At 44.7% G+C, this 11,702-nt stretch overlaps 1 protein-coding gene across 1 annotated transcript; it reads right to left on the reverse strand.

Moving 5' to 3' along the window:
- Window positions 1–814: 814 nt before the first annotated feature.
- bmp16 (bone morphogenetic protein 16) lies at window positions 815–11,378 on the reverse strand. The gene is made up of 4 exons (XM_070829939.1): window positions 10,752–11,378; window positions 9,670–9,753; window positions 3,995–4,368; window positions 815–3,342 (listed from the first exon to the last, which is right to left on the reverse strand). Exons 1-4 carry the CDS (start codon window positions 10,772–10,774, stop codon window positions 2,288–2,290), a joined length of 1,536 nt encoding a protein of 511 aa, XP_070686040.1. The 5' UTR covers window positions 10,775–11,378; the 3' UTR covers window positions 815–2,287.
- Between the last annotated feature and the right edge of the window lie 324 nt (window positions 11,379–11,702).

An 11,702-nucleotide genomic window follows, 5' to 3' on the forward strand; every position in this document is an offset into this window, starting at 1 on the left:
AAAAAAGGGAGGTGGGGGATCCAGGTCAGAGGATTTTTATTCTTTTATTCTGTTTCCACTCTGATGTAACATCTGAGTTACTGTAGCTGCTTTGTAGGACGTTAGTGGGTTACGTACAGCACTTTTTTCTGCTCTCTCTCTACATGGCACAAACTTCACACTTGTGCCTTTGGTGTGAAAACAAACCGCAGCCTTCCCTTCACAGGTTGTAGGCTTCTCTCACCTGTAAGCTGCAGTGAGCTGGTCCATCTGGTGGCGGCTGACAGGTGAGGGGGTCCTCTGCTCAAACACAGAAGAATGTGGGGGTCACTGTTGAGTTGGTTTCACCTTTGCATTGAGGAAAGACCTGCGGCAAAGTGTGCAGACTTTTGCTCATCTCCATCTACCTCTTGTCTTTCTGCCTCCATGTGTGATATGTGGGATCTGAAACACATGTGCAGTGTTCATGGGTGGTAGTCCAAAGTGATACAGTGGTTCACTGGTTTTGGCAGTAAGGATGTGCAGTGAAGATAAGACATTTCCCCTTGTATTTAAACCTCAAACTCACAGCTGGTTAAAGTATGAGCATTTGAAGGTACTCCCTTAGCTACAGTATCATATGCACAAATCTGTTAAGAAATGTGCTCTCTAAGGGACCTCTGGCTTCCTTTTTTCTTCCTGAACATAGCAATAATTCCATCGCAGGCTAAAGAAAAAATGTAAATACATATGCAAGGTTTTATTCATGCACTTTCCCCAGGGAAAGAAAATAATGTGCAAAAAGGGTAAAATAGTTGATGCCAAAGAAAAGTCACTCGACAGTTGTGCTGTTTGCTTTGTTTATTAGAGGTATATTGTCAAACATTTTACAAGCTGTTGCTTAAATGTTTCCATTTAGAGAGAAAAATGCAACACAATTACTAAGCTCAGCAGAGAACACTTTTAAAGCCCCTGTTTGAAAGGCACTAAAGTCCCAGTTTTAATGTCAGTCTTCCTTTTTTTCTTGACACATGCAGACACAACTAGCAAAGACACCTGTTGTTACACACTTCAGTAGCTACAATACACAGAGCTTTCAATTGACTTGTTAGTTGCGCTTTTAAAGGTAACACCATTTATGTCTGCTATCATGTGTGGTACACCAAAATGTGTGCAATGATAAAGTGGGAAGTTTAAGTGATACAGACTGTTAATTCGTTACACTGAACAATTGTATGGATGTAAAGCTACCATAACTTACTTCATGTGGACGGCAGGCTTTCAGTTTTCTGTATTGCTCCGTTGAGTGCAGGTATCTTAAATATTTTCAAGATTAAATACACCATATTGCTACTATTTAAATACATACTGTGTCTCTTAAGTTAGAATTGCCATTCAGTGGAATTATGCATAATCACAAGACAACTTTCATTTGGATTTTCTTCACATCTGCAAAATGAATGTACAAAAAAAGTCTCTTTTTTTAAATAATAGTGATAGTAGTACATTCAAACAATAGCATAATAGTTCCTCAGCATTATTGTTGTGGTTTTAAATAGCTTGTGATGTAGGGGTGCTTGTAAGTGACAGTCTGTCATTATATTAACGCTCATAAAAACAGATGCACCCCACTTCTTGGTTCTAATACTGCAGAAACAACACTGTCACACAAAGTTTGGATGCTTTGCTAGTGCCGTCGTCGTATTGCTAATGCTGCTGATCATCAGGAAGTCCAGAAAGTTCTGCTCCTGGGCTCAAGACCGTTTCGGCTGCCCTCCACAACAGCTAAACACATGTGCCTGTCAGACAATCGTGTGAGATGAGTGGCAAAGGCTGAAATATAGAGTAGACACCTTCTGATGTTAAAGCGCTGGCTTCTCATGAGAGCATAAGCTGCCTGCCACTTAATGGTGTAAACAGCTGCATCATCGCTAAATGGGAAAACGTGAAAAGTAATTCATGGGAGTTTACCTGTGCTGACCATATTTCTGCTTGAACTTCTTCATCTGCCTTATTGTCTAATCATTTATCCTCTGGTGCGGCAGATTATGTGTGTGTCTCTCACTGTTTTTCCTACTCCTTCCATGTCTGACTCCTGTTCTTGCTCCTAATAATGATGATTTAGCTGCTATATGCATTCCCTTAACTCCCTCCTCTCCACTCATCCTTCTTATGCTGCTACATTTGTCTCTGTCCGTCTCCATGTCTGTTTGCAGGTAGCTGGCTTATACAGTCTCTTCGTCTGCCTTTTCATGCTTCTGTCTCTCTCCTATTCCCTCGATGCTCCTCCGTCCGTGTCTGGCTTTCTCTGGGTGAGTTCTCCGGCCCACTACCGGCAGCCGCAGCCCTCCACCACCATGTCCTGGTAGTTCTTCAGCACCACTCGGTCTTGAGGGTCCAGATAGAGCAGGGCGATGGGGCTGAGGGAGGTGGGGACGCAGCAGGCCCGGGGCACTGCTCCATTCACAGAGTTTACCAGAGTTTGCACCATGGCATGGCTAGAGGAGTTCATGTGGTCAGCCAGAGGAAAGCGACACTCTCCCAGGCAGAAGAAGGCATCGTAGCCGCTGGGTGCTATGATCCACTTGTGCCAACCAACATCATTGAAATCTACATATAGAGGATGACGGCGGCATCTGTTACGAGAAAGGCGTTTCAGTTTTGCAGCACGACCACCATTTCTTTTCACCCTCCCACGATCACTCCAACTGACTGCTTTATCACCCCCCCACCCGGACACTGTATAGCCAGTTTTTTTGGCCCTCCCCCAGGCTTGTTCTCTATTGCGGACCTTGCTGCTGCTCCTGGCCCTTTCTTTTGTCCCTTTTCTCCCCCTCATCCTCTGGCCACCACCGGGGGTCCTTCTGCCATGTTTGACTAAGGGCTCCCCACGCCCGTCATGACTGTAAGTCACCAAGAGGGGTCTCTCCTGGGCCCAGCTGTGTTCATCCTGACCCACGGACCTGCATACCCTCAGGTGTCCTTCTCTGTGTTTCTCTGCAGATGAGAGGCTCTGGTCAGGGAGCGAGGCGGTGCTGTTCTCAGGTCTAACCTCCAGGAGGAAGCCCAGGCTGCCAGTCTCAGCAAGGGCCTTGTGGAGGAGCTCTGTATTGAGGCTGAAAGCTTCCCACAAACCACTTGCTTTATGACTGTGCGGACCAGTGGTGAGCAACCTTGTCTCCAGCAGGGTGGGCTCAGGGTCCTCGTGGTGCTCAGAGAGGTATAGGTTTAGTCTGTGGGCCCCAGGGCCCAGGGAGGCTCTGTCACTGCGGAGGAGCCGAAGCTCAGCAGAGAGCACCCTCTCATCTGGAGGGATGGAGGAAATATTGAAGGAGATGCGAACCCTCTTATGATCCTCTGCTATGGGACTGTCTCCGAGGGGGTCTAAGAAAAAAAGGAAGAGAGACAAGGGGGTATGGGAGTTTAGAGTGGTTCAGATTTGCTTTATTACTCTCTTAAGATTTAAGGAAGTGAAAGGTGCACCTGGCTCAGAGTTTGAATACCCATGCATGGTTGTGTGAAATGCTGTGTATGCCCCCCCCCTTGTAGAGGACTATATTGTGCTCTAGGAATACCACCCCTACAAACCTTTGAGACAAATTATCCCTGACTTGACACTCCTGATTAGATTAAGTGACTCGAGGTGTGTTCAGGTATTCTCTCTGTGTCCAAAGACTGATCACTTTCTCAGCTCGTATCTAAAGGCTGAACTGTTGTTGAGTCGAGGCTAGAAGTGACTGTAGAATTGCAATTTCTTGTCAAGAAGTCTTTGATTTTAGGCATTTTTAAGTGACAAGTGATCGTGACAACTCATCTAAGAGTGCACCGATGGATCTCACTTAATGTTTACATAGTTAAATGGTGAGCCACAACAAACATCTGCTACTGATATAGATAGGATCTTTATACCACATCTGTATCTGCATAAACAGCTTTCCTGAAACAAAAATTCAAAAACCAAACGCAACTCAAACAATTACAAATATTTTAATTGTACATCCAGTAGAATAGGCTGATGATGTGTCAGTGAGCTTACCATTATGGTGAAAGCTGCGTACGGTGTTAGCCTGCTGGATGTGCTGACTGGGGAAGCTAAATGAGGGGTCCTCCACTAGATGGTACTGCTGCTGGTGGAAGCGGTAAAGATCCAGGAGATACCGGGGCACCGGCACCCCAGGGCGAGGGTCGGGCTGTGACTGCAGGCCCAGTCGGCTCAGGAGGAGACTCTGGATGGTCTGAGCCAGACTGGGCTTCAGGGGGGAACCAGTTGGTGAGGGTGGCAGGGAGGGAGGCACGGGAGACACCTTGCCATGGTCGATCTTGCTGGTGTCTCCACCCTGGCGACCAGACGAGGCTTGAGGTAGCAGCAGGACCATGAGGAGCAGGAGGTTAGCAGGGAACATGGTGGACCTGGAGGGAGACAGGTGGAGATGAGGTGGGATGATGGAGGGACATGTGTGGCAAGTGGTAAATAGAAGAAAGAAATCTAGAGATCGAAACACCAAGAGACAAACTTGTGAGGGTTTTGTGTGAAGCACTTCTTAGTCCTTTTAAATTTAGGTGCTTTGAATTTACGTGTTCGTGCACAATGTGAAATGTGCAAAAGAGATAGCTCCTCTGAGATGCTCCTGGATTCTGTATATCATGCTTATGTCTTCTCCTTCCTGGACACACTAGTTTCTCATTAGTCTTCAGCATTCACGTGGCATATGTCCAAGAAATTTGTCGAGAAATCCATATGAAGTTGTTTGCTTGTTACTCCTAGCTGTAGGAAGAGTGCCACTTTGTTTTTTTATGTTAATTTATGGCGAGCCTCTTACCCCCAAGGCCCATATATCTACTTGGACACCTAAGTAGGAGTAATTAAACGTCTCACTCTGTAATTTCAACAGTGCTGTGCATGAAAGACATCTAGCATTAACCAAAGGCTGTGTGACATGTAATGGAGTTGTAGAGGCCTGTCACAAGGATGGGTAACTAGATTTCTGTCTTCTTCTAAAGGCCTAATTAAATTGACCCTTACAATACAGGTATTTTTGCTTACAGTTTAAGTTAAGTTAAGTTAAGTACAGTTTAAGTTTTGCCTACAGGTGCCAAATCAGCCTCCTTTTTTTTTAAATGATTGTAATAAAGGTCTGATTGAATGCTGTTTTCATGAATGAAACAAACCTTTAACGATCACTCAGACAACATTCATAACTCAGACATAGTTGCTGTCTAAATTGGAATTTGAAATCTGGCTCTGTCAGTTTAGTCTGAAATCAATGTTTTTCATTTTGAATTTTGGTGGTGGGAAGACCCTTTTGGTTACATTTGATTAACTATCTTCAGCAGCGTTACATTACAGCAGTCGTTGCTCAGTGACTTTGGACCAGGGGGATAACTGAGAGAATAGACATACCCTCTATAGGGATGTGAACAAAGAAAATGACAGCTTTTCTTGCTTTGGAGAGATTGGAGTGACTTTGAATGCAGTTTGAATCATGAGATGACAAGTACATTTTAAAAAAATCACAGTTTGATTAGGCTTAGGCACCTTAAGATCATGATTTGGGTTAAAATAATAAGTCAAATATAAATATAAAAGGCAGGGTACATTAAACACAAAATATACTATTTTACTCAAATAGCATCTGCCTTTTGGATAGTATGACAACTATAAACTATGGGCTGATGTTAATTTCCCACTAGAGACAATATTAAAAAGAAAAACTAGCATAAAATCCTGATTTAAAGTTTGTTGATGTGCACAAAGGTGTCTAGGTATTACAGATATTACGCCACATAATTGCATGTATTGTAGAACTTGTTTGTCTAATGCAGTGCCTTGTTTCACAGCCACAATCTGCAGAAAAAGATGAAAACCTATGGATACAAAAGAGATGGATGATCTGATTCCATTAGTGTCTTGTGTGGAGACACACATTCAGTACAGGATGATAATGGTCTGTCATTGATTAAGTTAAAATGGAGTTAACTGTGTTTTGAGCTTTGCCCAAGTTAAACGAATTCCCTGCTGGCCTCCCCTTCTCCTCACATTCACACCAACAACTGCTTCATGATGTTCAAATTTCCCAAGCAGACTTATTTTTATATCCTGCCTGCATTATTATTTCTGTTCAAACTTGATTGTGTTGACAAAGAAAAGACTCAAAACAACTGATCAGCTTATCTCCTCCCATGACTATTCTCAGAGCGGGAACACGACCACAATCAGGGGTCATGCAATTACCACTGCTCCTCCGTAGTGCAGGTGTTAATAACTGAGCAGGTAATTAGAAACCAGCAAGTTTACGGCCCTCTTGACCTGAAGAGGTCGAGGTGAGGTGTAAGAGGGTCAGAGCGAAGGAGTAAAACCTATTGACCAGTCAGAGAAAAGACAATCTGAAGTGCAAATGAACCAGAGTGCTACACTAGAGAGTAGAACAGATTTGAAGCATGTACCCATTGTCACACAGGTTGAATGGACGAGTGTAAATGATCCTCTTTTAAAAGAAAGTGCACCTGAATTGCTATCTATCACCTACTCAAGAAGAACTCTGTGTTTGCAGTTATCTCTTTCCTTGTCCGCGCTCTCACATATCTCTCCTCTATCTCCTTATCTCATCTCTCTAAGGGACAGAGAATTGATTAAGCGAGATAACAGAGGTGTTTATGGCAGAGCGAACACATAATGACACTGTAATGACTGCGAATCTTACCACACTGTCAGAAAAAGGGTTAAAAGGAGGTCACAGGTGTGAAGGTGTCTATATTTTTATGCATGTGTGGTTGTGTTTATGTGGTACATGGCTCAAAGGGCAGGCCTGGGAAAATAAGCTACCCCCAAGCGTGGGATTGTTGCTAGCTAACCATTAAACTCTCGCGGCCCCACCCAGGGCTGTTTCACCTGAAGCAACGCAGCAGAGGACAATTACAGATTAGACACTCTGCTGGACGGCCTCTCCCATATACTGTGGAGGCTTGTAAAGCAGATTAAGGACAACAACACCATCTCTCTCCTGTACTTTCCTCACCTACAAAACCACCCAGGTGACTCTGAGGTTCAAAGGTTCACAGGGTGTGTCGCAGCCTGTGTGAGGCAGAGAAACACAGGCGGGAGAGAGAGAAAGAGGTTGTGAGCGAAGGCCAGCTTGCCCTACATCACTTTGACATACATACAGCGTCTCTGTTCTCCCTGGGTGTCTGTGTTATGACTGGTTCGATCTAATTTAAACCAGGCCGAAGAGGATCCAGGCCTAATTTAGCATCTTTATGTGTCATGTGCATCAGGGTGCCACCCACACTGATGTCGACTCATTCCAGTTAGCCGGAAAAAGTGACATTTTTATGATTCCACTCCACACTTCCTGCTTTTATGTCTGACTATCTCTTTTTATTCTTTCTCTCTCTGGCATGAACGTGGACTGATCAAATGTTCTTGGGGGATAAAGGAGGAGAGCTGCATGATGAATGGGTCAGGGATAAGGTGAGATGAAGGGCTGGGGTGTTTGTGAATCTTTTCCCTGTGTACATGCATGCAGTTCTACCTATTTGACATATTGGAGGTGACCTGACCTCCTGAGCAGACAGTAGCGTGACCCCGGCGCGCGGCAGTCGAGCCTCGTCGGTGGCCTGCCTCGCGTCTCTCTGAACTCACTGATTAAAACCTCTGACCTCCGACATCCGTTCCTGATGTTTCTCTCTCCGCCTCTCGTTTTATCTGTTCATTTCAAACCCTGCTCCCTTTCCCCTTCCTCCATCCTCTTTGAATTCATTGAACTTTGTCCTTTTGCTTGGTCCTCTGTGTTGTCATGCAGTATGTGAACTTCTTTGTGCTTTTTTCCTTCCATATTTTTTCCTCAATCTCTTCTTCTTTGCTGTTAAAAATATCTATTTTTGTGCTTTTCTGTATCACATTGCCATTCCTTATCTCCCTGTCTCCCTCTCTTTCTCTCCCATCAACGTTTTTTTTCCTATGCCTTAAATGAATGGTGTTTTTGCGGAAGAGTGCGGCGGACTGTTGCCGGGCCAGAGGGCCGCAGTGTCACCACAGCCGGCTGATTTATCCACCGCCGCTGTCTTCATGTTACGCCTGGTCCCTCAACTTTCCCTTCCTGTTGTTCTTCCCGTGTTTCTTTTCCCAAATTCCTCCTCTCATTCTCCCTGACCCCCCCCTTTCCCTTCCAGTTCTCATTTTTCTATGCTGCCTTCTCATTCTTTCAGAATATGATACATGCTGTGTACATGCCACAGAGTTCATTTTCTTGCTCCGAGCTTACCCAAATACTTGAAAGTGTGACATGTCGGACAGCCTTGTGAGCCCAAGTGTGATGTACAGTGTACACATGCACGCACCTGAGAACACTTTTGATGATACATCTGTATTCACTCTTTTTCCACAGCAGCCATATAAACTGAGCATGCATGCCACAGTCTATATAATTAACTGTGAGGTTATGACTGCACAATGCTGCACTCCCCATGCTTAACTAGTCATTAATGAACGAGTTTGAGGTGTGGAGTTAATATGCAATGGAGGCGAGGTGAAAAATGTCCAAAACGGTTGCTCGTGGAGTTGTGGTTCGGCTCTCTGAGGCGTAACAGATGAAATCATTAGGACATTATTCCAGGTAGGCTGCTGTGTGGTTTTATTGGACTCTATTAGAAAAGCTCTCTAATTCATCCCAGATGGACCCATCAGCAAGCTAATGACCTAGACGTCAAACGACTGTTTCTGTTGCGCGCGCACACACACACACACACACACACACACACATGTGTGTACATGCTAACTACAGCTAACTGCCAGACGGAGTGAGCACTAACACGTAAGCAGAAAGACACGCCAAGATGTATAACTGTGCAGAAGCTGTGTTGTAAATATACTAGAGCAGTTTGGAATAGATTTAGACACACACACACACACACACACACACACACACACACACACACACACACACACACACACACACAACACAGATTTGCTTTAGCAGACATACAGGAGTGAAGTAGAACCAGTACATCCCTGCTTCCACAACATACCTACAACCTGCCTACCTGACTGATCAGGTTTAACATCCACATACACTCACACACAGTCTCATTTGTGTGAGCTTGTGCAGACCATCAACAGGTTACAATGTATTCCCAACTTGTCTCTTTCATCCTCATGCTCCTTTTTCTTCTCTTTTGTCTCAGCCTGGGATGCCCGGAGGACTCACTGTCACAAGTGCATTGTGGTTAATAGGAGGCCCCGCCGAGGCGCAACACTGCAAAAGCATCAATGGAAATACTGACATATCTAAGCTCAGAGACTGCTCTCGTTGTGTGTCTGACAGCTAAACCGATGTGAAATACAGAACAAAAACACACCTCTGCTTTTCACATTAAAGCTGCTGACTGTTCACACTGAGGGCCAATTCATATGGTGTATGTTGTAGCAGTGGTGAGTTACGTTATGCTCTTTGAACTCATAATGGGCACATTATTCTTGGACAAGTTGCTCACCGGACAAGATTTTGATTGAGCAACATAGTGTGCCAGCAGTGTATGCATGTGCATGAGTGTGTGCGTGTGTGTGTGTGTGTGTGTGTGTTGTTCCCCAGAGTGACTAATGGTTTCAGCAGCACAGTTCCTGTGGCCTGTGGCTTGACAGACAGACATATGTGTATGTGTGTGAGTGTGTGTGTGTGTGTGTGTGTACGTGTGTGAAAGGGATGTAGTACTCACGTCCAGGTGTGGTGGGATGTATGCACAGTCCATGGTTTATCCTTGAGCTCCAGTGTTACGATCCCTCGGCTCTCGCTCCCGCTCCTTTGGACAGAATGGACACAGTGGACAATTTACCTATTCTTTCTCTCTCGTCCTTTCTCTCTTTTACCTCTTTCAAGGTAACCAGTGCCTGTCTCTCCTATGCCTCCTATGTAAATAGACTGAAGGTAATGCTGCTCTCTCCATGCTTTTCTCCCTCCTCTGCTCCCTTGCTCAGCTTCTCATCCTGTTGTCAGTGTCAGATAAGCAAACTCTTAAAAACATCCACCGGCTTCCCCTCTGCCTGCCTGCCTGACCTCTGCTAGTCGACAACTCCCTTTCTCTGTCGCCGGCACTTCCACCCCTGGTTGTTTAAAAGACACTGGTATCACCGCAGTGCATGGAAGCTGCAGGAGGAAAATGAGTTGTGTCTGTCTGTCTGTCTGTACTGTATCACCGGCAACAACTCCCTCTTGTACCTAAACCTCCTTACTATGTCTCTCTCCCTTCCTCTCCACTCTGTTCCTCCCTTTTGTATCTCCTCCCCTTTTCCTCTCTCTCTGTCTTTCTTGCTCTCTCTCCCACTCACACACTTTTTTTTTTTTTGCCTTTTTCTATTCTATACTAAGTATCCAGCTGGTAAACTCAGTGTAACTCTAATTGACTTTCCTGGCCACTTAGATCCTCCCAAATCATGATGTCACTAAGACCAGCCCCAGTACATTTACAGGCTGTTAACTCTCTCTCTCTCTCTCTCTCTCTCTCTCTCTCTCTCTCTCTCTCTTTCACACACACACACACACACACACACACACACACACACACACACACACACACAGACAAACACAACAATACAAACATGAGTACAAACACTCATAGATCTTTTGATACACACAGTCACACTAAAATGAAACCAAACACACTCAGAAGTAGACAAGGATGCACACACACTTTTACACATACCCATACACGCTGGCATGCAACCTGTTCCAGATAACCCTGAGGTCAGCACACAGAAGCAGACTGGTCATTTTGAACATTTCCTCTTTTAACAAACTCACCTGCTGCTTTTCGTTGGCACCATTTTGTGTTTCAGCCAACATGTTCGCAGACACTCGGCCCGTCATTATAAATACGAGGCCCCATGACACTGAATAAAAGCAAGCAGATTCAGTTACAAGATAAAGGTATGAATGGATGACTCATAACGGCTGCCATGAAGTCACCTCAGTTGAGTTTTGTGATTGGATGGAAGTAAACGTTAAGGGGGAAAAAAAGGAAAAAGCTGTACTACGGGTTGAAGCAAGGTGCATCTGTCCTTCCAGCGCAGAGCGGGTGGCGGGGTGAATTTGTATTCATGGGGTGGACCCATGAGAAAACGTCTCTTTAGGATGCACCGTCTCACATATTAGATCTCATCTGGAGAATCACTTGCCCACGTCCCCCTGCTCCTCCTCTCTGTCCCCTCCACTTGCTCTTCCCGTCCACTCTCGTACAAACACACAAAAAACTCATCCACAGAACTCATTCATCCCGAGGCTGAGTAATTGTCTCAGAGCAACTTTACACACAAACACACACCCGCTCTGCTCTCACTACACGCACATTTTCTTTTGGAAAATCTTTTTTTTTTCATTTACAGCCTGCTTATCATCAGAGTCAGGACGCTTTTTAAAATTATTTGTCGAAATCGTCCATTTGTACATTTTCACACGTCCTTCTCTGATATAAACAGTTAGATACAAACTGAACTAAAACACCTAATCTATACAATGTTTCACAATCAGATCAATCAGTCGTCCAACATGGAGGTGCAGGGAGAACTAAGCACGCCCTCCTGCCAGCAAACATCCGTCCTAAGACCTCACAGTGAGCTTTTATATGACTATAGATAGAAATCAAGTTGTTTTGGCCTTTGGCTTTTCCAAACACAGCCCACCATCATCTTCACCATCAGTCAGTGTATCAGTTTCATCTCTTTTTCATTGACATTCTCTGTCACAAATCTTCCT

The sequence above is a fragment of the Pempheris klunzingeri genome, chromosome 4 (assembly GCF_042242105.1).
Source record: "Pempheris klunzingeri isolate RE-2024b chromosome 4, fPemKlu1.hap1, whole genome shotgun sequence".
NCBI lineage: Eukaryota > Metazoa > Chordata > Actinopteri > Acropomatiformes > Pempheridae > Pempheris > Pempheris klunzingeri.